General features: G+C 44.2%; 1 protein-coding gene across 1 annotated transcript in view; it reads right to left on the reverse strand.

Annotated features, from left to right (window-relative positions):
• Window positions 1–12451, reverse strand: part of IRAG2 (inositol 1,4,5-triphosphate receptor associated 2) — a 74405-nt gene extending 61954 nt beyond the window's left edge. Inside the window, exons 1-5 of the mRNA XM_063134517.1 lie at window positions 11875–12451; window positions 9784–9894; window positions 7248–7415; window positions 3718–3796; window positions 561–719 (exon numbers count right to left, since the gene is read on the reverse strand). Coding sequence (XP_062990587.1) covers window positions 561–719; window positions 3718–3796; window positions 7248–7415; window positions 9784–9894; window positions 11875–12451 — 1094 coding nt within the window. The remainder of the gene's footprint in view (window positions 1–560; window positions 720–3717; window positions 3797–7247; window positions 7416–9783; window positions 9895–11874) is intronic.
• Between the last annotated feature and the right edge of the window lie 13591 nt (window positions 12452–26042).

The following is a 26042-nucleotide window of genomic DNA, read 5'->3' on the forward strand; positions in this document are numbered from 1 at the left end:
TCTAGTCCCCACTCAGCCATGGAAACACACTGGGTAACTTTGGGCCAGTCACAGACTCTCAGCCCAACCTACCTCACAGGGTGGTTGTTGTTGTGAGGACAACATGGAGAGGAGGAGGATTATGTACGCTGCCTTGGGTTCGTTGGAGGAAAGAAGGTGGGACATAAACGTAATAAATAAATACCAGTTGCCAAGAACAACTACAGGAAAATTGCTTTCTAGTCCCATTTGAGGGCTTCCTGTAGATACCTGAGAGTTACTTTTCAGTACCTTGAATGGCATGGACTGAAGCAGCATAGTAACTGGCTCTGGCATGACTTCTATCCACTTTGAGTGTTGTTCGGTTTGTTTTTGGGTTGAGAGAAAGTGAAATGATTTGCGGGAGAGAGAGGTAGAATTCTCAAGGTACTCAAATTCAGTAGATTTCATAGCCTAAGATTTCAGTGTTAAACCAAATCAAATAAACCCCAGGCCGTGGAATTAAGCAGAAAGAAGGACATAAGGAACCATTCCCAATCCCAAGCAGTCAAAAAACTTAACTTAAATTCAAAGCGTTCAACCTTTTTATCTGATTGCGAAGTTCCCCGCCCTCTTCTGTGAGTCTGTTATTGGCCTCCTCCATGCCGTCCAAAGCCAGTTTCAACTGCCCATTCTCCTCTTGAAGCTTTTGATTGTTGAACTGGAGATCCGCTATGCAGGAGATCAAGTCCGAGGTTTCTCTGGTGTAGAAGGAATGCAAGGATCATATTAGCTGCCCTTTCTGTATCCTGTATCCTCCATGTTTTGATGGAAGGGAAGCTCAGACACAGGACTGGTGGTTAGCTGCACAAAATACCTTCCACCATCCCAAACCTGAATGTCACCCTTTTGTAACTTTCCTTCCTGAATCCCTTAACTAACATCCCCTTCTCCCAATGCCAGCTTCCATTCTGGGCCCTGAGGCAGCTGGGCAGCCATCTGTCAGGGATGCTTTGAAGTAGATTCCTGCATTGAGCAGGGGGTTGGACTCCATGGCCTCATAGGCCCCTTCCAACTCTACTATTCTATGATTCTATGAAATACTGCCCCCCTCCATCCCAGTCCCCTCCCCATTTCTTACTGCTAGACCTCTAAAATCTTCTCATCGGAAACAAAATGGAAAGCTGCTAAAACAGTCACCCTTCCATTCCCTCCAGAATGAATATCCTCACCACTAAATCCTTCTTTTCCCATCAGCAAAAAGACCATCTTACATTCATGCTTCTGCCTTGGCTATAAATGCAAAGCACACGGCAGACTGCACACTCTTTGATACATGCACTGCAAATTTAAAGATTGAGGGGAGACATGATAGGACTCTTCAAATACTTGAAAGGTTGTCACACAGAGGAGGGCCAGGATCTCTTCTCGATCATCCCAGAGTGAAGGACTCGGAATAATGAGCTCAAGTTACAGGAAGCCAGATTCCAGCTGGACATCAGGAAAAACTTCCTGACTGTTAGAGTAGTACGACAATGGAACCAATTACCTAGGGAGGTGGTGGGCTCTCCCACGCTAGAAGCGTTCAAGAGGAAACTGGACAACCATCTGTCAGGAATGCTTTAGGGTGGATTCCTGCATTGAGCAGGGGGTTGGACTTGATGGCCTTGTAGACCCCTTCCAACTCTACTATTCTATGATTCTAAATGGAATGGAGAAGAGTCCAATGGAGGAGCAAGCAATGGCAGCTACTGATAATACACTGCCTTTGCCCTACCAGAGCACCACTGCCTAGCCCTGTGTAGGAGGGGTTCTCCACACTGCACCCACAGAGACCTTCAGTGGCCCCATGAAGCTCTCCCCTCCTTGCCCCCTTAAACAAATATTGTTTCAAGAAAAGCCTTGGAAAAAGTTACAGCAGTCTTCTTTCTCTTCCTTTCTAGCTCCTAGCCTTACTCTTTCTCTCCCCTCTACCACTTTACCATGCTATTCCTCCTCCCCTCCCAGCCTCTAGCATTGCTATTTCTCTCATCCCTCCCACTTTTAGCTCACTGTTGACCAGCCAGGCCATCACAGCAGCCATTATGCAGCTAGCCACATCCACCGTGGGAGCCATTTTGGGGTGGCTTCCACAGCAGTTTCTCCAATTCCAAAATGTGCCTACAGTTCCAAAAAGGTTGGTAACCCCTACTGGTTCAGTGTGTAGTCAAGGTATGTTAGGGTTCACCACAGACCACTCAAAAGAATCAACCTTTCCCCCAGTGTTGCATAAATTATGCAGAATCCGAGTGTGCCAACATCCAATTATCGAGACACTCGCGAAAGATCACACACAAAGCTTTGGGCACCAAACATTTATTCTCGAGAATAGGGTGAGGACCTGGCGCTCATGCAGCAGAGGCAGGATCACTCTGTGCCGAGGCAAGACAATAGCTTATATACCTCCAGGTGTTATATGTCATCAGCCCAAATCCCATTGGTTCGCATCACCCATCATGCCCCTCAAACCTGTTCAAAACACCTCCCCTATTGGTGATGTGGCTAGGGGGGCAGTCCTGAGGACTTGGCTGGGTTTGACTGGTCAGTTTCATTTGAAATTGACCTATGGTGTTGTCCTGGCAGTTAATCAGTGGAGTGGATACAGCAGGATTAACTCAGTCAATATCATCATGGCTTGGGACCGCAATACCTGATGGAACGCCTCTCCCGACGTGAACCTACCCGTACACTGCACTCAACATCTAAGGTCCTCCTCCGAGTGCCTACTCCGAGGGAAACTCGGAGGATGGCAACAAGGGAGAGGGCCTTTTCGGTGGTGGCCCCCCGACTGTGGAATGATCTCCCCGATGAGGCTCGTCTGGCGCCAACATTGTTATCTTTTCGGCGCCAGGTCAAGACTTTTCTCTTCTCCCAGGCATTTTAACAGCATTTAACAACGTTAAGTTTGTTTTTAATGGACCCCAGAATTGTTGTTTTTAAATGGATACCGTTGTTTTTATACTGTTTTTTATGTTTTTAAAATTTTGTACACTTTTAATGTTTACTATTTTTAATTGTTGTAAACCGCCCAGAGAGCTTCGGCTGTGGGGCAGTATATGAATGTAATAAAATAAATAAATAAATAAATAAATAAATAAATAAATAAATAGGGGGCTTGGAAGTCACCTCTTGCACGGGGGTAAATGGAGTTTTTACTGAGGGGCATCTGGCTACTCCCCTTCCCTGCCCTGTTGTGCCCATTTGCCTTTTCCAGGTGTCCCCAGATGGGCTCCTGGTGAGGTGTCGTAGAGGGGGTGCAGGTGCATGTGTGTGTGCTTGCGTGTACACGTGTGCAGACACGCGTGTGAATGCGTGTCTGGACATGTGTCTGTGTGTAAGCAGAAATGGACATTCTAGATTTTACATCACCAGGGCTTACGTTCAACAGCCCTTTGGCTCTTCAATGGATTTTCTGCAGTAAGAGACAACTTAGAGGTGGCACTGGGAAAATACGAGTGGGTTATGACATCAACTGTCCGCCAAATTCGGTGAATGAGGCGGGTCAATGGTACAAGAGAGGCAGTTTCTGGAAGCACCCTGACACAGAGCCCTCAGACTTTTCTGAAAATGCATCTGTACTTCCAGCATACTTTCCCCCCCCCCCACGTAACTAATTCTAGAAGCTTCCCCACAGACATGCTCCTGAAAGTGACAGTTTAACATCTTGTAGCCAAGCCTGTTTAAAAACAAAACAAAATCTTTTTTAAAAAAGGGTCTCACAAATCTCCTCTAGACACATCTCCGCCAAGTGCCTCTAAGCTTCCAGACGTTACATTCATCCTCACGGGAGCTCTTTTGGCTGCAAAGAAAGGTTTCCAGTGAGAGGCCAAGAGATAGAGAAGTCTTATTTTGGTTGTACAGAGTATTTTAGGTTTCCTTAGCTGACGCTGTTACATTTACATGCCTGACTCACTTTACCCTTTCGCCTCCTTCCCCCCACATGTTTGGGCAATTCTGGTAATATCCCCTGCAATGCAAAACAATGAACATTCTCTCCCCATCACTTCTCCAGCGCTGTGAGTGGAAATTCCCTCCTCCCCTCTCCATCAACACTTTTTCTTAGCATCACTTCCACAAATTCTCTTCACTTTCTGCCTACACACTCACTATTTGCACACATTTTCCAGTAGAGGTAGCCCAAAAGATGGCCTTCCAACCATTCCATGTTCAAAAGTTGATTGGACTTAGGAGTTGGATCTTTCTTCAGTGCTAGCAATGGGACAGCAGCCTCCATCATAAAGACAAAAACCTTATGTTGGATCAACTATGTGAGTTACTTCTCAGCAATAAAATGTATTGAATAAAAAATAAACCCTGACTGATTCTTGTCAAGCATTGCAGTAGTCTGGAGCAGTGTTTTTCAGCCACTGCTATGGAACGTACGTATGGACAAGGCACAGTTCACTCAACATGCTAACAGAACCGTATGCAGTTAAATGGAAGAAAAGTCTACACCAAAGACCATGATCATCATCAGTTAGAAGATGAATCAGGTGACTTATGTCCTGCTCCATTACAATGATTCTGATGCTCCATGTTCAACAACGGTTCATGGCTGGACTAAGGAGGGTCGCATTATATGCTTTTAGACTCCAGGTGAAGACCTTTTTATTCTCCCAGTATTTTAACAGTCTATACATTAATTTTAACTTTGCGTTTTAAATTTGTATTTTAAATTTGTATTTTTGCATTGCTCCTGTTTTTATCTTGGTTGTGCTTTTATACTGTATTTTATATTATGGTTTTATACTGTTATTTTATACTTTAAATTGTCTTAATTTTGTAAACCGCCCAGAGAGCTTCGGCTATTGGGCGGTATAGAAATGCAATGAATAAATAAATAAATTAATAAATAGCAGGCTAGCTTAGAGAATTCAGGGAATGCACTCTCTCCTCCAGCTTCTTGCTTCCATCTCCAATTATTATTATTATTATTAATATTTATTTATAAAGCGCCATCAATTTTCATGGCGCTGCACAGAATAAAACAAAACAAGACAATCTGCCATATGGCTTACAATCTAAAATCACTGTAACAGACAGGGGAGGGAGGGGAAAAACCAATAGGGGTAGGGGACATTAAAACTAAATATAGACTAGTATGACCAAGCTACAGTTAAAACGCTTTCAAGAAAAGAAATGTTTTCAAGTGAGATTTAAAAACAGAAATTGATGTCGTGGTCCGCAAATGCACTGGAAGAGAATTCCAGGAATAGGGGGCAGCGAGCGAGAATGGGTGAAGACGAGCGAGAGATGTGGAAACTCTTGGGCAGGTAAGAGACACGGTGTTATTGGAGTGGCGGGCACGAGCAGTGCGATGGAGTGAAATAAGGGACGAAAGGGAGCCAGATTATGACAGGCTTTAAAAGTAAGAAGAAGAAGCTTGTATTGGATTCAATAAGAGAATCCAATACAATCATAGGGCCGGCCCTGTTTTTAAACAATGTCAAAAGACATCTTGCCTATTAAACAATTTCTCATCACTACTTGCAAAATATTTTCTTTATTGTCCTTAGTGATGTCGAGCATCTAAATCTAATTAGTCTCATAGGAGACATTTAAAAAGTCTCATAGGAGTGGATTTTGATCTACTGGAGGGTGGATCCAGATATGAAAAGGTCACTAGGGGATGCTTTATCTTGACGTCAGGGGCTGTTCACACAGCACACTAACCCATACTCAGTGGTTGAGTGTGGCTTGTCATTAAACCATGGGTTAAGCATGTTGTCTGAACCTTTTTTGCAGGATGCATTACGTCTTGTTAACCACCCTGAACAAACCATGGGTTCTCAAGGTGGTGCATTTGAGAAAATAAGCCACCCTGCATGATTAACAAGCCACCCTGCGGAAAATGTCCTAGGTTCAGGTAACACGACTGTTCAACAAACAACCCTCAGATCAAGAACAACCCACACTCAACCACCGAGTGTGGTTTAGTGTGTTGTACGAACCCAGTCATTGAGTCTAATAGCGTGAATATCTGACACACGGCAAGAAGTCAGCTCAGCAACTCTGGCTTCAGGCAGCAAATCAACCAATGGTCATAAAGTCTGAGATGTTGTGCTCAAAAGTCAAAACGTCATGAAAATGATTAACCTACCGCATATTGCAGGGCCACTCCCCTTCTCCTGGCCCCACCTCCTTTCCCCAGTCACCAATGTTTGATGGTTTCTCTGCTTTTATGCAGACACCCTCCCCCCAGCCTCAAAGGCTGAAATGCTTCTCCTAAGGCTGTTAGCAACAGGAAGAGCTTTAAGCTAAAATATGGTGGTATTTGGGTGGGGGTCCTCTTTTACCTTCAGCACCCAGTGCTGGAATGTGGCCCCCAAGGGTCTTCAACATCGAACTGGGCTGCGGGTTCAACACCCCTGGCTTCAACACTTCAGCAGTTCATCCCAACCAACATAGAATGATCGTAGGAAGCTACTTTAGACCAAGCTTTGGTTCATCTAGCTCAGTTTTGTCTTCATCGACTGGCATTGACTCTCCAGGCTTTCAGGCTGGGGTATTTCCCAGACTGACCTAGGGATGCCAGGAACTCAACTTGGGACTTTCGGCATGCAAATCTACCACTCAGCTCTACCACTGAGATCTGGCCTTGTCGCTTAGCCATAGACCTGCACGTCCCGTACTAAAGGCATGCATTTATTCTCTTCTTCCAAGGTCACGTTTTGTTGTGCCTCTCCACTGGGACTAACCCCACTGGAAAAATTCCACAATGACTTAAGTTCTATGCAGGTGCTAGTAGGCCTTTCACTAAATTAAGTCTTCCATAATAGAAAAAGTGTCCGATACCTGCTAGAGCACCTTCTCTGGTTGTGTCCCAAGAAGACTGTTCATTCCTGGAAAAAAAAAAGTTTTGGTGCCCTGCATTCAGAATTTTAGGATGTTAAAAGAAATGCGGGGTGGGGTGGGGGTTAGTAGTGGTGAGACAAACCCTGTGCAGATAATTAACCCAGATAATTAAGAAGGTATAGCAATACATGATACAACCTACAAAACACAGGAAATTATTGTCCCAAGGAAGTTAAGTCACAACTCATTAAGCATGTGATGGAAGTATGTGCAAGGTGTACATTATTATTATTATTATTATTTATTTATTTATATAGCACCATCAATGTACATGGTGCTGTACAGATTACACAGTAAATAGCAAGACCCTGCCGCATAGGCTTACAATCTAATAAACCAATGCTACTTGCATCATAAAAAGAAGGCAAAATTGGTCATCTACCAGTTTGTTCTGCAATCTTCAATCCATTCTTTCATGATGGCATGATAGGTTTCCAAGTCCATGGAGATATCCCGTTGATCGGGATCAAGCATGTTACATAACTCTTCTAGACTGCTGTCTTCTGAAGTCCGGCTTGTGGTAAACCTCAGGAAATCAACTAATTTGGAAACAGCCACTTTGCCTAAAGACAACATACAGTAAAAGCATCCGGATGTAGAGTTATGAGTGTTTACAAAGAGACATACGTTAAGGTTGAAATACTTTGCTCTTATGCTAGGCTTCCCCAGTCTGGAGCCTTGCAGATGTTTTGGACTACAACTCCCAGAATTCCTGACCGTTAGCCATGCTGGCTGGAGCTGATGAGAGATGAAGTCCAAAATACTTAAAAGGTTGTCACACAGAGGAAGGCCAGGATCTCTTCTCGATCCTCCCAGAATGCAGGACATGGAATAACGGGCTCAAGTTAAAGGAAGCCAGATTTGGGCTGGACATCAGGAAAAACTTCCTGACTGTAAGAACGTTACAACAATGGAACCAGTTACCTAGGGAGGTTGTGGGCTCTCCCACACTAGAGGCATACAAGAGGCAGCTGGACAACCATCTGTCAGGTATGCTTTAGGGTGGATTCCTGCATTGTGCGGGGGGGGGGGGGGGTTGGACTTGATGGCCTTATAGGCCCCTTCCAACTCTACTATTCTATGATTCTATGATATCTGGAAGGCACCAGGTTGGGGAATTGCTCTAAGCTTACATCTGTGAGGGGAGATGGTAGACTTTCAAAAGGAAACATGAACAGAAACCAAAGCTCCTGGTTGGCTTCTTCTAAAAATGCATCTTGACTGGGCTAAGCAGTGAAATGGGGAAACCATTTATTAATTCACATATTGTATACAGTTATGCAGTAAGCAGAGAGGATAGAAAATACTAGCCATTGAAGTGCAATGTAGAACTATATAAAACACTGATATTCTACTTCATAGAAGACCTGTCCATCTTACTCTGGCTTTAAAGCCTTCTTCAATATTCCTATCAAGAGGGCTAGAAACCTAAAAATGTTTTTTCTCAGCATAAACATATACTAAGAACAGCACCAGCCTGCACTGTAAGCCTCTAGTATAAAATATAGAACCGGTGACTAAAGTTGAGCTTTTGGAAAAAGCATTTTTTTAACAACGTATTAAGTCCTTTTACAATCTGAATTGCACAATTAACAGCAAGGTATCTCAGTATTATTTTACAATATTTTAAGATAATTCAATATTATAATATTTATATTATTTTAAGATATTCCGAGGAGGCTCTTCTCTTGGTTCTGCACACTTGGAAGGGATGCAAGACAGGGCCTTTCTGGTGGCTACTCCCAGGCTGCGGAAGTTTATTCAAGCAGGCCTTTGGCATGAAAGCTGATCTGTTGCAGAAGCTGATCTATCAGCTGCTGTTTTATAAGGTAGCATACAATGTAGAGGAGACCCATTGAAATGAATGGGTCTTAACTTAGTCATGACTAATTTAAGTTTCATTCATTTCGTTCATTGAACCACAGAGTTTCTTTTATTGTTGTGTTTTTAATTGTGCTTTGGATTTATTCATTTAATTAGAGGTTTTTTTTTCTTAATTTTGCCCTAACATTTTGCAATGTTTTTGAAAACATTTTCTTTTAAGGTGGCAGGCATGGGAAAGCTTTGTTGGTGCTGTCGGAGGTGCCCATGGGTGCTCACAGATGCTGGGTACCTCTGCACTACAGTCTAGGGGTGTGCACGGACCCCCCGATCCGCCCCGCGGGCTGATCCGAAAATTTCAGATCAGGCCCGCTCCGCCACGCGCCGCTCCGCCCATAGTCTGCTCCTCTTCGCCGCGGAGCTCCAGCTCCGAATCGGAGCTCCACAGTGGAGGGGAGTGGCGCCAGGTAAGGCCCCCTCCCTCCTCTCCCTTACCAAGGGGGAGGGGGGCCTTACCTGCGTCCATCCGCGGTCCCTCGGCTTCTTCAATTGAGCCCGTGGCTCAACCAGGAAGTCTGGGCCGCAAGTGCCCGGACGCAGGTAAGGGAGAGGAGGGAGGGGGTTTACCAGGCCCCGCCGCCACCTGTGCGCTTTAAGGGGAGGCGAAGCACCCCGCTCCGCTTCTAATTCGCCGGTCCAATTAGAAGCGGAGCACATCCCTACTAGAGTCTATATAAATGCCTAGTAGTAAATGGTACTAGGGCCAGCCCAAGGCATTTGGCTGCCTGAGGTTCAGGGCAAGATGGCGCTCCACCCATTCCACCTACAGAAGCTGACTGGACTGGCAACTCGATCTTACTTAAACAGCGGTGACCAGAGAGCATCGTCACCATCACCTGAGGGCAGAAGACTTGCTTCGGCTACATTGTAAATGCAGCGGTGTCCTCGAATAGAGGGGAATTGCCAGGCCCTCAGGTGGAACGGCCAGGGGGGCTGCCACTTCTGCTTCTTACCCAGGTGCAAGCATTTGTCACCTGAGAAAGCCGCCTCACTCTGCCTAAGGGTAGGGTTGGCCCTGACAGTTACGCAAAGGGAAGAAAGATTGTTTACCTCTTCTTTCTACATCACACGCAGAGAACATCGTCGTCAACAGGTCTTCCTCACAGATCAGGCTTACTTCAGAGCTTTCATAATCTTTGGCCTCTGTTGGCAGTCTCGATCCTACAATGGGAAAGAGCACTGATCGTTGGCTTACTCTCCACATGCACTTAGGGAGTAAACTAGGGCTGTGCACGGACCCCCCCGATCCACTTCGGATCCCAATCTGCAACTTTCGGATCGGGTCCACGCCGATCTGCCAGTGGTCCGCTTCGCTGTGGAGTTCTGGATCCGAATCAGAGCTCCGCAGCGGCAGCTGTGCCGGCTAAGGCCCCCTCCCTCCTCCCCCCTTACCTGCATCTATCCACGGTCCAGCAGCTGCTTCAACTGAGCCCGAGGACTCAAACAGGAAGACCAGGCCTGGCCTTCCCGTTTGAGTCCTCTGGCTCAGTTGAAGCCGCGGACGGACCACAGACGGACGCAGGTAAGACCCCCCTCCCCCTTGCCCCCTTACCTGGCTCTGCCGCTGTCGCACAGGCGGTGGTGCCAGGTAAGGCCCCCTTACCTTTTTTGCGGAGCTCCGGATCGAGGCAAAGGATCTGCCTTCATCTCGATCCGCTCCATGACGCTCCGCTGCCCCCCCCGATTCTCTTCGCCTCCGCCTTAAGGAGAGGCGAAGCACCCTGATCCGCCTCTGCTTCTCCGATCCGAAGAGAAGCGGAGCACAGTCCTAGAGTAAACCTACGTTTAGACAGGAAAAAGTCCTACAACTTCCAGCATGCCTCAGTCAGCATGGCTTTTCTCTCTCTGAACATACGTAGGATTGTGCCCTTAGAGGAATAATACAAGAGAGGTTGGCCTCAGTATACGTTTTTATCAAGTTTTCTACACTGCTTGCACCATACCTGGAACAAAGTGACATAGCCATCAAGTTTTTACATTATTTGAATTATAAAGAACCAAACAACTAAGGGATGTTTTAAAAACAACGAACATTTAACAATAACCCGTGCCTTCTTCCAAGTCCACCCCTTCTTCTTGCTATTTAGATTGCAGGTTCCATGGATCTGTGACATATATTTTTATTTTTTAATATTTGTAGCCTGCCTGTGAAGGTGGCATGTTTTGAATGATTCTTGTGTTGTACACTGCTTTGAGGTGGTTTTATCCTTAAAGGCAGCTTGAAAAGTAAGTTAAAGCACACAAATATCCTCATAAGACAGATTCTGGTAATAGATAAAATAATAAAAAAAATATGAGATAACAATTAAAAAAGGAACACAGGGTATAAAGCCAGCCTAAATTAAACCCATTAGGAAGGACTAAGCAAAACAAATGAGGCTTTGTAGCCCTTTTAAAAGCAACCAAAGAGAGGGCTTGTTGAAATTCTTGCTGAGCGAGAGCCATAGTGAGGCCCCACCACCGAAAAGACCACCTCTTGTAACTGCCAACCTGGCCTTTACTGACAGAGCAGAGCACATAGCTTCTGAGGCTAAGCTTCCAAGGCCCGGAGAAGGTGTGCAGTTCTTCAAATAACCTGTTCCCAAACAATTCGCACTATAACTTTTGTTTTCTAAACCATTGTAGGCACTGAAGCTGATACAGCATCAGAACTATCCTATATACTAATAGGAAATTCATTCTCCAAGTGCCAATCTTTGTAGCCAAAACAATACCATCCAGGCACAAGAAAAAGCTATTGAGAGGCTTGGAGGAACCCTAATTGTTGAAGTACAAAAAGAAATATATTTTTTGGCGGGGGGGGGGGGGGTGGAACGTAAGGGTGGGGGATAAAAAACGAAACCTGCAGAATGAGTACTGAGCATGCTCAGTGGGTAGAGAATGATGGCAAATTGTTAGGGAGAGGAAAACTGAAAACTTGGGGGAGGGGAATGGAATGGAATATCATGGAAGAGGCATGGCTGGCTGGAAGAGGAGCACTCATGCAATATTTTGTTGTAGATGCCACCTAGTCTATTACACATTGGTACTTCTTTCCTGTAAGCTTTCATTTTGGGCCTGAGGCTTTGCCGAGAACTAGTTTTGACCAACCCATTAGAAAGAACCAAGTCTTTCCCCAGGGCTTGGGTAAGGGTCAACCACCCTTACCCAAAGAGAGTCTTTTGCTCACAGGAGACCGGAACATACGCTGCGTGGGCTTCACTTCCCTGGTCAACAAATCAGGGCTCGATGTCAAATAAATATATTCCTGAGAAGATGCGGTCTTCTGTTCTGCATTGGGGGTGGCCAACTCCCCGCGCTTGAGGAGATATGGAGAACAACACCCCGTTTGGCCAACCAGGAGCCAAGGCCTGCATGCCCTCTCTTTATTTCTGCTGACTGAGAAAGTCTCCGAGCGGATATCAGAGACACGCCTGTGACTCGGGGTCGCCATCAGTGGGCACGGGGAGAAGACATTGTCACTGAATGGGCTTAGCAGTTCAGGGTCACTGCCCAGCGCATTGCTGTGGTTGCTTGTTTTCGTGGTCCTTTTCTTCAGGATCTCCTCCAGGTTTTTCTTCACGTTGCTCTGCGGGCTGTCAAAGTTCTTGGATTGGAACTTTGGAATCTGCAGCACAGGATTCGAGGTCTGATCCATCATGTTGATCGTCTGGAGCTTACGGCAAAGGCTGTCCACCGGGTGATGATGCCGTTTGCCACGACTGCTGTCAGAGGACATCTTGCCCCTTCTTTTCGAAAATTACCTGGGGGGAAAAAAGAGAGAGAGAGAAAGCATCATCAGATGAGCATTTTATAGCACGCTCGTTACTGAGCACTCACAGATTTTCGCAGGTCTTATTCATGACATCATCCACCTCCCGCTTGTCTCCCAATTCTTCTGATTATTTTCCCATCTCAGAAAAAGTCCCAGGAAAATCTGTTTTTTTCCCCCCTGTAGCGAAACATGTTGCCATTTCATGCTGTGTGCAGGAAAAGCAGCACAAAAAACCCCTGCCCACTGAATGGGCTATGTGGTGTTTTGCTTACTTCCTCTTTCTTCGGTGACTGAAGAAAGAGGAGGCTGCTTGTCCCTATTGTGGGACAAAAGCACAATTCAAAGTGACGGGCAGGAAACACGATTCCCCACGCCACCCCAGTCTGAATAAGCTCAGCGAGAAAAGAGAAATACAAATTCAGTGACTGTTAATCTTCCTATGCACTTTTAATTGCTCTGATATTACAGCCGAAAATACTGTTCTGATATCCAAATGCATAGAAGAATTTTAAAAATCTAGTGGTGTTCTACACTAAGGAGAAACATGTTGCTATTAATTTATAACTAAAGGTCTGGGAGGGGGCGTGGCTCAGTAGTAAAGCACATGTTTTGCATACAGAAGGTCCTAGGTTCAATCATCAGCATCTCTAGGTAGGGTTGGAAAAGTTCTGGCCTGAAACTCTGTGAAGCGGCTGCCAGTCAGTATCAAGAATACAGGGCTAGATGGACCCATGGGCTGACTCAGTACAAGGCAGTGTTCTGTGTTCCTGTGTCTCATAGAGCCAAAGATTTGGCCAATTCAAGCCAATATGTCATTCTACCACAGCCACTTCATCTTCCCTACCTTCTTGGCTCACTGACCTAATCCTCCAGACTTCAAAACTCTCTTGGCAGTCCAACATCACACATCCCATACTGTCTCCAGCCCTCTGTGCAAGGTTGTCAATATTCAATTGACGATGCCTTCACCCTGAACACTACGGATGTTTGAACATTCCATGGCTGAAAGGGCTCTCTCGCGGCAAGAGATTGTTTTAGCCATATTATACACTTTCTGATGGGTACCGGAACTGATCACGCCATCTCTACTCCCTTCCTTGTAAGAATTGAGAGGCCTGAAAGGCTTGTCACTTGGTCCTCATTTTAAGGAACACTGGCTTATTTTAGGAATTCAGAAATGTAATGCTAAATAAGGAATCAAGCCTAGCTGAGCTCTAGAAACTCTTCCAAAAAGCAAGACTCACAAGACACTGAGTAGGAAAGTGATGGTAAAGATTCAGTAGAACATGGATTGTATGACTACATTCAAACGTTTCTCCTCTCCTAACTCACTTACAGAGGTAGAATCATAGAATAGTAGAGTTGGAAGGGGACTAAAAGGTCATCGAGTCCAACCCCCTGCTCAATGCAGGAATCCACCCTAAAGCATCCCTGACAGACTTTGCAAGTAGTTAAAGCCACAATTCTAGGAATATTAAGCTAGCTATTAACCTATACAAATGCTACTCAGCAGTCTGTCAGCCTATATACAATGTTCTAAATATAATAATTGATGATCACTTCAACCTTCCCCATCTGAGAACCCTCCAGATATGATGGACTACAACTTCCATCATTCCCAGCCAGTATGGCCAATGCTTGATGTGGATGATGAGAACAACAGTACAAGTCATGCAGAGAGCACCTGTTGGGGAAGGCAACTCTACTCCATCTATTGTACTCTGATGTCATTTTTAAAACCATGGAGGAATTTTTTTTCTTTATTTTAATTTTAATTTTATATACCACTCTACATCCAGGAAAATAGCTCAGCAGTGAAGAATTAATAGGGAAGAAAATAATAACAACAACAATGGAAATTCAGGGTGAAGTCCTTTAAAATCAGATTGCAGCAATAAAACCATAGCTGGATAGTCAAGGAAGGTTTGTTTCAAGAACAACAACAACTCCAACAGGCACCAAAAAAGGAACAATATTGGTGCGTGCCTGGCATCAAGAGGCAGGGAGTTCCATAGAAAGGGAACTGATACACAAAAGCAAGGGTCTCCAACACAGTGCCTGCAGAGACTTTTAATGGTACCCATTTAGCTCACCCCTCACTGCCCTCTTTAAAACACTTGTTTTAAGAAAACCCTTGGAAAATGAAGGGGCAGTCTTCTTTCTCTCCCTTTCTAGCCTTGCTATTTTCCCCTTCCTCCTTTCCAGTCTATTTATCTCCCCAACCCCTCTTTAACTCACTTCTGACACCCAGCACCCACAATGATCTTTATCCTGTGCAATCACTGTGAATTGCATGCAAAGGACTCCAAAGTTTCCCACCTTATAATCTGCTTTGATTGTGAAGTACTCCCATGCATCCTGCCTTAATGGTGCTATAAAGCCAAAAGATTCGCCATATTTAGCCCCGACTTTTTGAGCGTATCTTCTGAGCCACCGCTGGGGCGCAGGACCAGGATTTTAAAGAAATGCTTACATCTGCGTAAGCTTTAAAGATAAAGACACCAAAATTGGCACAGTAATAGATATTAGGGAGTGCTTTAAGCATACCAAATTTGAATTGAATTGGGTTATCCATTGATTTTTTATGATTTTTTTTACATTTCCCCCTGTAAACTCACTTCCTGGTATGCAAAGGATCGCTGTCGCCCGGTAGCAAAAACAACCACCACCGTGAAAGCTTAGCACTACGGGGATAATCCGAGGGAAGCAGGTACGTGGGATGTGACTACCCACATCTACTACTACACATCTACATTTTGTGGAGGTGCCCACAACAGTTTCTCAAATTCCCAAATATGCCCATGGGTCCAAAAAGGTTGGGGAACCCTGCACTAAAGGCTGACCTCTGAGTGAACTCCAAACAGACTGCAGGTTTACGCAGGTTAGACAGATGGTACAGAAACATAACGGGCTGTAGGACAGCATTCATAGTTCAGCCGCACGTGACATGAAATGGCATGCTGTGCACTGCATGGGAGGAGTCACACCTTTGTGGCAGAGCACTTTTTTGTTGCCTGCTGAAGGTCTGCATTCGATTCCTGGCATCTCTGGGGTTTGGGGGTTTTCTTTTTCTTTATCTTGGAGAGCAGGTGATGGGAAAGGGACCTCTCCTGAAGACCCTGGAAAGTCACTCCCAGACTAGGCTTCGAGAATAAAGAATCTGACCCAATCCAAGGCAGCTTCCCTTGTTCGCTACAACATCGCAGCGTTCATGCATGTGCACTAAAAAGAAACTAGATCTATCCCACACCAGAGACATAGCTCAGGCAATTTTAGTCCTGTAAGACCCTGTTCAGACAACATCCTAAGCCGTGGTGGTTAAGCATTTTGAGCTTAACATGATGTCTTAGCATGTCATGTGAACCATTCCCAACCATGGTGGCTATATAACCATGGTTTAAACACGCTCACTAACCATTTGTTGCAAAAGGGTTGTGACCTAACCATGGCTTAGCGTGTTGTCTGAACAGACCCAAATGAACAACTAGTTTCTGCAGTATTTGCCCCCCCTCCTAATAATTTTGCTAAATTGGGGGGGGGGCGCACTGGGCATTTGCCCAAAGTCCTGCCAACAGCACCACTACCCCCGCCAGACATGTTATTTCTAGTGGCCTTAGCAGGGAGATGTGTCGAAGATGGTGCCTTGGGCACCATTTGGTGGAAAGGCAGGAAGCGAAAAGACCAACAAGATGAAGAAGAAAAAGAAAGCCAACTCTCACAACCAACACACCCTATTCACATTTTAGCAAGGTATCCCCAAAGGATAAAATAGGGAGAAAGCAGGAGGAGTTACTTTCCACGGATAGCACCCAAATAAACAGGGACCATCCCTGCAAGACTGGGACAGATGATAAACATGTAAAAACAGATGATAAACATGACTCAAAGCATCCTTTTGCAGCAAAATAAATATTTTAGAAAGAATAAATATTATGCATTACTAATACCTGTATACCATTCCATATAACAAAAACTGCAAGTGGTTTGCACCCAACATAAACCAGCCAGAGAACTCTGGCTGTGGGGGCGGTATATAAGTGTAATAAATAAATAAATATAAACATATTAAAAAGCAGTATTAAAACATGCCACTAATAAACAAATACAACTACGACAGAAACAAGTAAGTAACAAATAGGATAGTTATTTAACATATCCCAAAGAGGTTCGGTAGCTCAAACTTACTTACAGCATATCAAGGCCAGAACAACAAAGGAAAACAACGCATCCCATTTACTCCAAAAAATATAATATAAAAATGATGCTTTAAAAAACCAAAAAAATAAATAAATTCTCAGTATTATACCCAGATTGACATGAAAACGTCTTGTCAAACTCTCTTCTTCTTTTTTAAGAAAAGAAAACAAAGCCTAACTAAACCACTCTAGAAAAGAAACACTTTAATCTCTTTCACCCAAGAAGGCGATGAGGCCTATATCTCATTTCTAGCAGGAGGTTCCTGAGAGTCTGAGGTGACTCCAGTCCCAGCTGTGGAAGGTCACATGACTCAAAACACCTGAACTTTGTTTCATGCTCAGTAAATGACAATTTCCTCCATTTCTGCCTTCATCTTCTTTAGTTGTTAGCTTTGCAGGGAGGGGTTTCTGGCATTGTTTAGCCTTTGGTTTAGAAGAGAGAAAAGAAAAGAAAAAATTAAAGAGCACCAGTCAGCTTATTTACTTTGGAATAAATCTTGTTCACTCTTATTTTGGAGTAAACTTGCTCGTTTCAATAGGACTGCTTTTGGAGAAAGTGGTTTAAGGGTGAAACCCTATGCATGCTTAGACTAGGGTGACCAACTGTCAGGATTTCCCCAGATTTGTCCTGGTTTTTGTTCTTTCCATGGTGTCAGGGCGGATTTTCTATCATTTTCAATAATGTCCTAGAATGACACACCTTCCCCTTTAAGGCTGCCATTAGCATGGCAGGAGGGAATGACATGCTTTGTGGCACATCATTCCCCCACCCCGAGCTCCAATTGAGGTCTTAAAGGGGAAAGTGGGTCATTCGTGGACATTATAGAAAAGGCCCCAATTGGAGTGGATGGTGGTGGTGCAGAATGAAATCCTTTCCCCTCCTCCACTCCAATCGGGTTCTTTAAGGTGGCGGGGGAATAATGTACTTTCTGCAGGACTCAGAAAGCTGCTTCCCCCCCCACACACTAGGTGTCCTCTTTTTTGGTTTCCCAAATATGGTCACCCTAGCTTAGACAGTCAAAAGTCCTACAACTTCCAGCATTCTCTTGCCAGCATAGCTGGCTGGGGAATGCTGGGAGTTGCATGACTTTTTTTTATTATTACTGTTACGGCCTTTTCAGTGGTGGCCCCCCAATTATGGAATGATCTCCCTGACGAGGCTCCCCTGGTGCCAACATTGTTATCTTTTCGGCGCCAGGTCAAGACTTTTCTCTTCTCCCAGGCAGTTAACAACATATGCTGAGTTTTTAATTGACCCCAGAATAGTTGTTTTAAACGGATATTGTTGTTTTTATGCTTTTACATTTTTGTATATTTCTTTTGAATGTTCACTATTTTTAACCTTTGCAATCCGCCCATAAATAAACATGCATCAGGTTCCGCCCTAAATCCTCTTTGCATGAAAAGCTGTCGTGCAGGACTGGGGAACCTTTTTTCCCCCACACTGAGGGCCAAACTGCAAAATGGGAAAAGTCTCAGGGGTTACATCTGTGGGGAGGGCCAAATACGATTATTACCATTTTAGCACTACTCAGGAGTAATCAGGACAAGGCTTCTGCATGTCTACTCACAGGTAAGCAGGACTGAATCACTTGGCAGCACTTTCAAACAGCATTCCTGCAGGGCTACTCACAAAGAAGCAGGACTTCTGCCTGCAAAACACACAAATGCAAAATCTTTGCATTACCTCAATTCTTTGCAGGGTATTTAAAGATTAATTGTGTCAGGCGCTCAGTTCTCTTTGCTATAACTCGCCCCATTTTTTCCAGTGCTTTTAACATCTGTCAGATCCATCATCGGGTTTTCAGGCAACAGAAAACCGTGTCTATTGAATTTCTGCCTGCCACACAACTGTTGAAGGCATAGGAGCCCAGTAAGGGTATGGTGGGGAGAAATAAAACTATTTCTATTTCTTGCTATAATTTACTGGTAGGATTTCTGCTTCTCTCCCAAAGGTGAAAACACTTTATATGTGCACATTTCAAATTGCCCATGGCTTAATACTGAAGCTATCTTTTCAAAGGGACCACAGTGGTTAAAAAATACCTGTTATCAAACCAGGGAAGGGGGGTGGGAATCAGACAGCTACATGTCCGTCCGTCCCAAAGCAAGGATCCTGTCCTTGGAACGGCATCATGGCAGGTTGAAATTCACCAGGAGAAGCTTTTGTAATTATTGCTTGGGGGAGAAGCTTTACCCGTTGAATTTCTGCTCCTGATTGTGATAAGTCTTGTTAAAAGTGCAGGGAGACTGGCCAGAAATACAGAGGGAACCTTATTTATGTTGGAAGGGTGAGAAGTGAACTAAAATGATGTTCATGAAGGTTCAGCTGATCGTTATATTTGGGAATGGGAAGGTCACTCCTTCCCAATGTTTTTGTTCGGGGGTTTGTTCGTTTGTTGCATTCTCCTGCAAGAATGATCACGAGCAGCCATTTATTACTAGCTTTTGCTCCAATTATATTTACTATCACCAGTATGGCCAACCCAGTTCCTTTGTTGCTATATTTCTAAGAAGTTGGGAGAAATCGCCTGTTTTGGTTAGATCTACAACTTGCATCATCCCTAGCTGGGAGTGATTATGCTGGGTCAGGGATTATGGGAGTTGTGGTCCAACAGGTTCTAGAGGGCAGATCGAGAATTATTTGCCATGGAAGCCTGTCCTATGATGCATTTTTTCTCTGTGACTGGCTTGTTGTGGTGTGCATTATGTAGGTTGATAGCAGGAGAAGAGTTGAACATTAAATGATCATGCTTTTGGGCAGGGGGTTCATCTCTGTGGCTTTCGGGTTCCTTCTCAAACTTGGGTTTTGAGGGCCTGGTTCATATCCGGGTGTCCAAACTCCTTGTGTCCAGTTCTGGGTGCTGCCTTTTAGTAAGGACCTTGGAAAAGTGGAATGTGTCTTGAGGAAGATGACCAGGACGGGGAAGAATCTGGAAACCACGTCCTTCGAGGAATGGTGGAAACTAGAACCTGGATACGTTTAGCCTGGAGAAAAGCAGGAAGAGGGGGGCATGGGGAAGGGGACATGGCAGGGGTCTTCAAAGATCTGGAGGGCTGCCATGCAGAAGATGGCACAGACCTGTTCTTTGTTGCTCCAAGTAGCATAACTAGAACCAATGGGTGGAAACGACAAATTTCAGCAAAATAATAGGAAGACCATCTTCACAGTAAGTGGAGAGGTCCAATGGAGGCTGGTGGCTCCGATGTCAGTGGGACAGTAAATCCGCTCCATGTTTCAGTCAGAACCAGTCAGACCTCCAAAGGAGTTGCACAGCCTTTTTCTGTCTAAACATGCATAGGTGTCCTCTAAACGTTGCCTTAAAAATATTCCTGCCACAATCAATCCAGTACCCTTTAGGCCAGGACTGGGGAATCTCTTTCACCCCACCCACCCCTAGAATGCGGCCCTGAGTGCTTCTCCGAAATGGGGTTCGGCCCTTGGGCTGAAAAAGCTTCAGCATCTCTGCCTGATGTAGGGGACACAACCTTGTGTCCCCTACCAATCTGACAGGGAGCAGGGATCTGTCGAAACGATAATGCTCCAAATGCTCATCTTATGCTCAGCCTGTATAGATGTGCACATCAACCTTGTGTCCCAGAAATGCCCTAGGTCCCCCCTTCCTAGAGCTGGAAGACCTAAAGATGGTAGTGCACACGCTAGTAATTTCAAGGCTCCACTTCTGCAATGCATTCTACATAGGGCTACCTTTGTGCCTAGTCCGGAAACTTCAACTAGTTCAAAATATAGCAGCCAGGTTGGTCACCGGTACACCTAGGGGGGACCACATTACACCAGTCTTAAAATGTCTTCACTGGCTGCCAATTAGTTTCCGGGCAAAGTATAAAGTGTTGATTATCACCTTTAAAGCCCTACATGGTTTGGGTCCAGGCTACCTGCAGGATCGCCTTCTCCCGTACAATCCGCCCCGCACACTCAGGTCCTCTGGGAAGAATCTACTTCAGTCAGACAAAGTCAGGCTGACAGGTATTACCCAGAGGACCTTCTTTTCTGCTGCTCCCAGACTGTGGAATAGCCTTCTGGAGGAGACTCATAAACTTAATAGTCTTTTAGCATTTAAGAAAACTCTAAAGACTGATCTGTTCCGGCAGGCCTATCTAGTAGAATTTTAGGATGTTTTTATGTTTTAATAATGTATACTATGTTTTTAATTCAGTTTTATGTATTTTATACTTATTGTCGTTCCCTGCCTCGATCCAAATGGAGAGGCGGGTAAGAAATAAATTTATTATTATTATTATTATTATTATTATTATTATTATTGACCCCCTCTTTCTAGGGGAACTGAAGCCTGAGTGGGTGGTGGAACCCCTGAAACTTCTCACCACTCAGGGTGCACATGCGTAAAAATACAACGATGATGCGTGAAGTTTTCCAAAACACAGCAGGACATGCATTGGCTCAGGCTGTAATATTTAATTTAAGCGGTTATAGCTTAATATTCTGGTTTGTTTTGGTCTTGAGGAGCCATAGCTCACTGAGACATGCTTTGCATGCAGAAGATCCCAGATTCAATCCCTGGCTTCTCCTGGTAGGGTGAGGAAAGAATCCCACCTGAAACCCTGGAGAGCTGCTGCCAGTCTGTGTCAACAGTACTGGGCGAGATGGACCAATGGTCTAACTCAGTATAGGACATATTCCTATGTTACTAAAAGAAAGCTCTGACTTCCAATGGAACGATGGCGTCTGTAGAACTCACCTGTTTATTTTCAAGCATCCACCTTACCTCATTCAATGGTGCTGCTCTTTTCTCGACTGGCTCAGCGGATGAGGCCCCATGACGCAGGCATGACTTAACTGGGGGTTGTGGGGACATGTTGTCTGCAGCACTGAGCCTCATCCATGTCCCTTGAGGTGGCTATGTCCTCCTAAATGAGGGCAACTCTTCGTTCTGCCAGGTTCACTGAGGCAGCAGAGAAGGTCAAATGACATCTAGCCTTAAGGAGATCTGCCATTGTAAGAATGAAGTCGAATAGAAAAGAGGAGAGAGAAATATCCTCTGATCCGGAGCTCCGCATGCATTCCAGTACACTCACGGAGCTCCTGCATTTATGGAGATCCCCCCATTATAACCATCAAGAGTACACAAGTCACACTGCAGTCAACAGGGAGGGGGGCATTTTAGCAGTTGCAGGAGCTCCATTTTCATCCTAATTTTCCTGTGTCCACAGAACATTTTGGATCACAGCAATAAAATGGAAGCCAAACTTACTTGGAATATTTTAAGTAGTGCTGAGATTAAATTGCCTGAAATTTTCAGATTCATTTTTATTTAATTTTTTCTGAAAGGGCCATGGAATCTTCATTCATTTTAAATAGCTCTTTCAAAAAGTCAGTCTGATTTTCTTTTAAATAGGATACCATGTTACAAATGGTTGGTGTCAGTTGTGGGATATTTAAATTGACTTAAGGTGCAATCCTATGCATGTTTAGACAGAAAAAAGTCCTACAACTCCCAGCATTCCCTAGCTAGCCATGCTGTATTTATTAAAAACACACATCTGGATGCATATACAAACCTTGTATGCAAGCAAGGGACATGATCTAACTCTACCTGAGCACTTCTGTTCTATTATTTCCTTTTATGTTCAAATAGTACAATGGAAAAGTCTCAGTTGATATTAACAGCTCTAGTGTCTCAGAGCACAGAAAGCACAAGGTCTTTGAGGACCAATACCATAAAGATCTGTTTAGGTCATAACCCTAGGCGACCATATGTAAAGGAGGACAGGGCTCCTGTATCTTTAACAGTAATGTAGAAAAAGGAATTTCAGCAGGTGTCAATTAAAGAAGGTGAAATTCCCTCTTCTTCATCACAACAGTTAAAGCTACACTAGCTATAGTAGAGTGGCCAGATACAAAAGAGGGCAGGGCTTCTGCAGCTTTAACTGTTGTGATGAAGAGGGAATTTCACCCTCTTCAATTGACACCTGCTGAAATTCCCTTTCTACATTACTGTTAAAGATACAGGAGCCCTGTCCTCCTTTTCATAGGGTCACCCTAATCCTTGAATTATTCTTAGAAGATATTTCTAAGGAAGTCATTATATGGGTGAATTTTGTATTGAAACACTCTTTAATAATTACTGATGTGCATGTTCTTTTTAAAATTATTTACCTGCTTCTTGGAAGTTAAGACATGATCAGTGTAAATGGATTTTTGACTGCCAAAAGACTGATATTACAATGCTGCAAGATAAATGCTCAACTGCTATAATGAAACAGATTGAAGACCTAACAACACTAGCAACATTCAAAGGAGTGCTCTGTAGGCATCACACACGAATGGACCTATATACAGATATTTGGACTGCTTTTACTGATGTTTATAAGCTATTTTTCTTTCTATCTTAGAATGTTGCAATACTGAAACTGAAACCTTTAAAGCATGTAATTATACTAGTGATTTTTTCCTTTTTTGCTGTTCTTGTTTTTTGTTTGCTTTGTTTTGTTGAAACTTGCAATAAAAATAGATTAAAAAACCCATGTTTAAATGATAGTCATATAAATAAACCATAGGCTAGGAGAGTGGGCATAATGCATGCCTCTTGAAGATTTTTCCACATTCAGCTATGAAGCTCCTTGGGTGATCTTGGATCAGCCATTCTCTTTACATAAGAACATAAAAAGAGCCATGCTGGATCAGACCAAGGGTCCATCTAGCCCAACACTCTTTTCATACAGTGGCCAAGCAGTTGTTGACCAGGAACCCACAACAGGACATGGGTGCAGCAGCCCCCTCCCACCCATGTTCCTCAGCAATTGGTGTATATAGGCTTACTGTCTCTGATTCTGGAGGTAGCACATAGCCATCAGTACTAGTAGCCATTGATAGCCTTCTCCTCTAGGAATTTAACTAACTCTCTTTCCAAGCTAAACAGTCCCAGCTGTTGTAACTTTCATGCACAGACTAACCTACCTCATAGGGTGGTTGTGAGGATGAAGTGGGGGCTAGCCCGTCTACACAATTCTGAGTCCTTTGGAGGAAGAATGGAGATGCAATTACTATTAATAAATCAGAATGCCACAGTCAGGTTTCCATGTCTACTTGCATCATAGAATCATAGAATAGTAGAGTTGGAAGGGGCTTACAAGGCCATCAAGTCCAACCCCCTGATCAATGCAGGAATCCACCCTACAGCATACCTGACAGATGGTTGTCCAGCTGCCTCTTGAAGGCCTCTAGTATGGGAGAGCCCACAACCTCCCTAGGTAACTGGTTCCATTGTCGTACTGCTCTAACAGTGAAGACGTTTTTCCTGATGTCCAGCCGGAATCTGGCTTCCTGTAACTTGAGCCTGTTATTCCATGTCCTGCACTGTGGGATGATCGAGAAGAGATCCTGGCCCTCCTCTGTGACAACATTTTAAGTATTTGAAGAGTGCTATCATGTCTCCCCTCAATCTTCTCTTCTCCAGGCTAAACATGCCCAGTTCTTTCAGTTTCTCCTCATAGGGCTTTGTTTCCAGACCCCTGATCATCCTGGTTGCCCTCCTCCCACAATGCACTGCTGCCTACTCCCATGTAAGGTATCCACTGATGACTCGCCCCCAAAAGGGAAATGCATCACCAAAACAGAGGACGGTGATCAGCATAAAATTTCCATGTGCAAATTTAGAAATTATTATTATACTGCGAATACAAATACACTATCTCACACCATAGCAACGATCTGTATGCCTGATTGTCTGGCTGGCCGTTCAGATACTGTTGTCGGGCAACGGTTCTTACGCTTCTTTAGCTTCAAACTGGAATTGGGCAGGATGGCACTTCAAACAAAGGACACCTTGAAATAGAGGACAATGCTTCAAAGAGAGGACCGCCCTCTGTAAAAGAGGACACATGGCCACCCGTCCCTGCAAAATAAACAAGCAAGAAGCTGCACCAAAGCATTGAAAGGAAGGACTGCACCTCTATTAGAACGGTACTGATTCATTCTGTTGATTTGGCTTGGGGCGTCTTTGGCCAAGAGGTTGGCTTTCGTTAGAGCAAGCCGGTAAATGTGAAGTCAGGAAGAAGGAAGAACAGATCACTCGAACAGCTGAGACGCTGTGATGGGCCATGTCAAGGCAGATGGACCACTGCCCTTTCAGAGATCTTTCAGTCAGAACGAAGCACGCGTGGACTTTGCTTTAACAAGGGGTCCTGCTGCTCCGGTGATCTTCTTTTCTCAAGGCCGGTTTATGAATTATCGATTATCTGACAAAGCTGACGTCTTGCCTTCATTATATCTAATAGGAAATGGCACGTTTGATGTCATTTGCCTTTTTTGGTTTTGACTCAGAACTCATCCACACAAGCTATGGGAGGAACAGGAAAGAAAAAGAAATGGGTTAGCTTCAGATTTGGTCATACCTACAGTAGACCCATTGAAATCGATGGGACAAATTAGTCATGGCTAACTTAAATCCCATTGATTTCGATGGGTCTTAAATGTAATCATGACTAAATTCAGTCCCACTTGATTTCATTGGCATAGTATTCTATTGTGTCCACACACTTGCAGAAGGGAACACAACTGATCTGTTCCCATCCAGAAATGAGTGTTTCTGCTCATTTGGGGGATTATTTTTAGAAGCTCCAAAGCCCTTCTGGGCCCTGCAAGCACAACGGAACCAATACAGCAGCTCCTTTGTATACTGCCCATTGGGTCTTAAAGTTAGTCATGACTTAAATTAGGCATGGATAACTTTAATCCACAGATTTCTATGGGCCTACTCTAAAGGTGAGTATGTCTGGTGCCAACCCAATGTCAGCTTGTTTTGAAATCTTATAGGATTGAGCTTCTGAACAAAGATCCCACACCCCACACCCAACATATGCAGCCATACGTACACCCACATAATTTATCTGTAGATCCAATTTGTGGATTGTCAGGCAGCTTTCCATTCATCGACAAAATCTGATTTTGGCAGGAGTTTCTGAATTTGCACAAATTTGCACTTGTGCAAAATCCCCCCAAAATGTGAATTCTCACAGTTTAGCCTATCGAGGAAGTGCACAGTTTGGGCTGTTTTTTTAATTAATTAATTTATTTATTTTTGCATTTTTTCCTATTACTAAATTGCTGCAAAATTCAGGAAAGTTAGAAATATGGTCCTCAAGTTCACAGAATCCGCTCAAGTGGGGAAAAGCTGATACGCTGCGGAATCCATGGGTTAGAGATTCATTAAAATCCAAAGTCATTTGATTATATCGCAGATTACTCTGACATCCTTAGATCCAATAACTTGAGTTTCTCTCTCATCTCACTGGTGATGGTACCAAAATGGTTCCATGTAACTATTTTTTCCCTCTGCTTTTCTATATGTTCCATTGCACATCCACTAGGTGGCATG

The sequence above is a fragment of the Elgaria multicarinata genome, chromosome 9 (assembly GCF_023053635.1).
Source record: "Elgaria multicarinata webbii isolate HBS135686 ecotype San Diego chromosome 9, rElgMul1.1.pri, whole genome shotgun sequence".
In the NCBI taxonomy this organism is placed as follows: domain Eukaryota; kingdom Metazoa; phylum Chordata; class Lepidosauria; order Squamata; family Anguidae; genus Elgaria; species Elgaria multicarinata.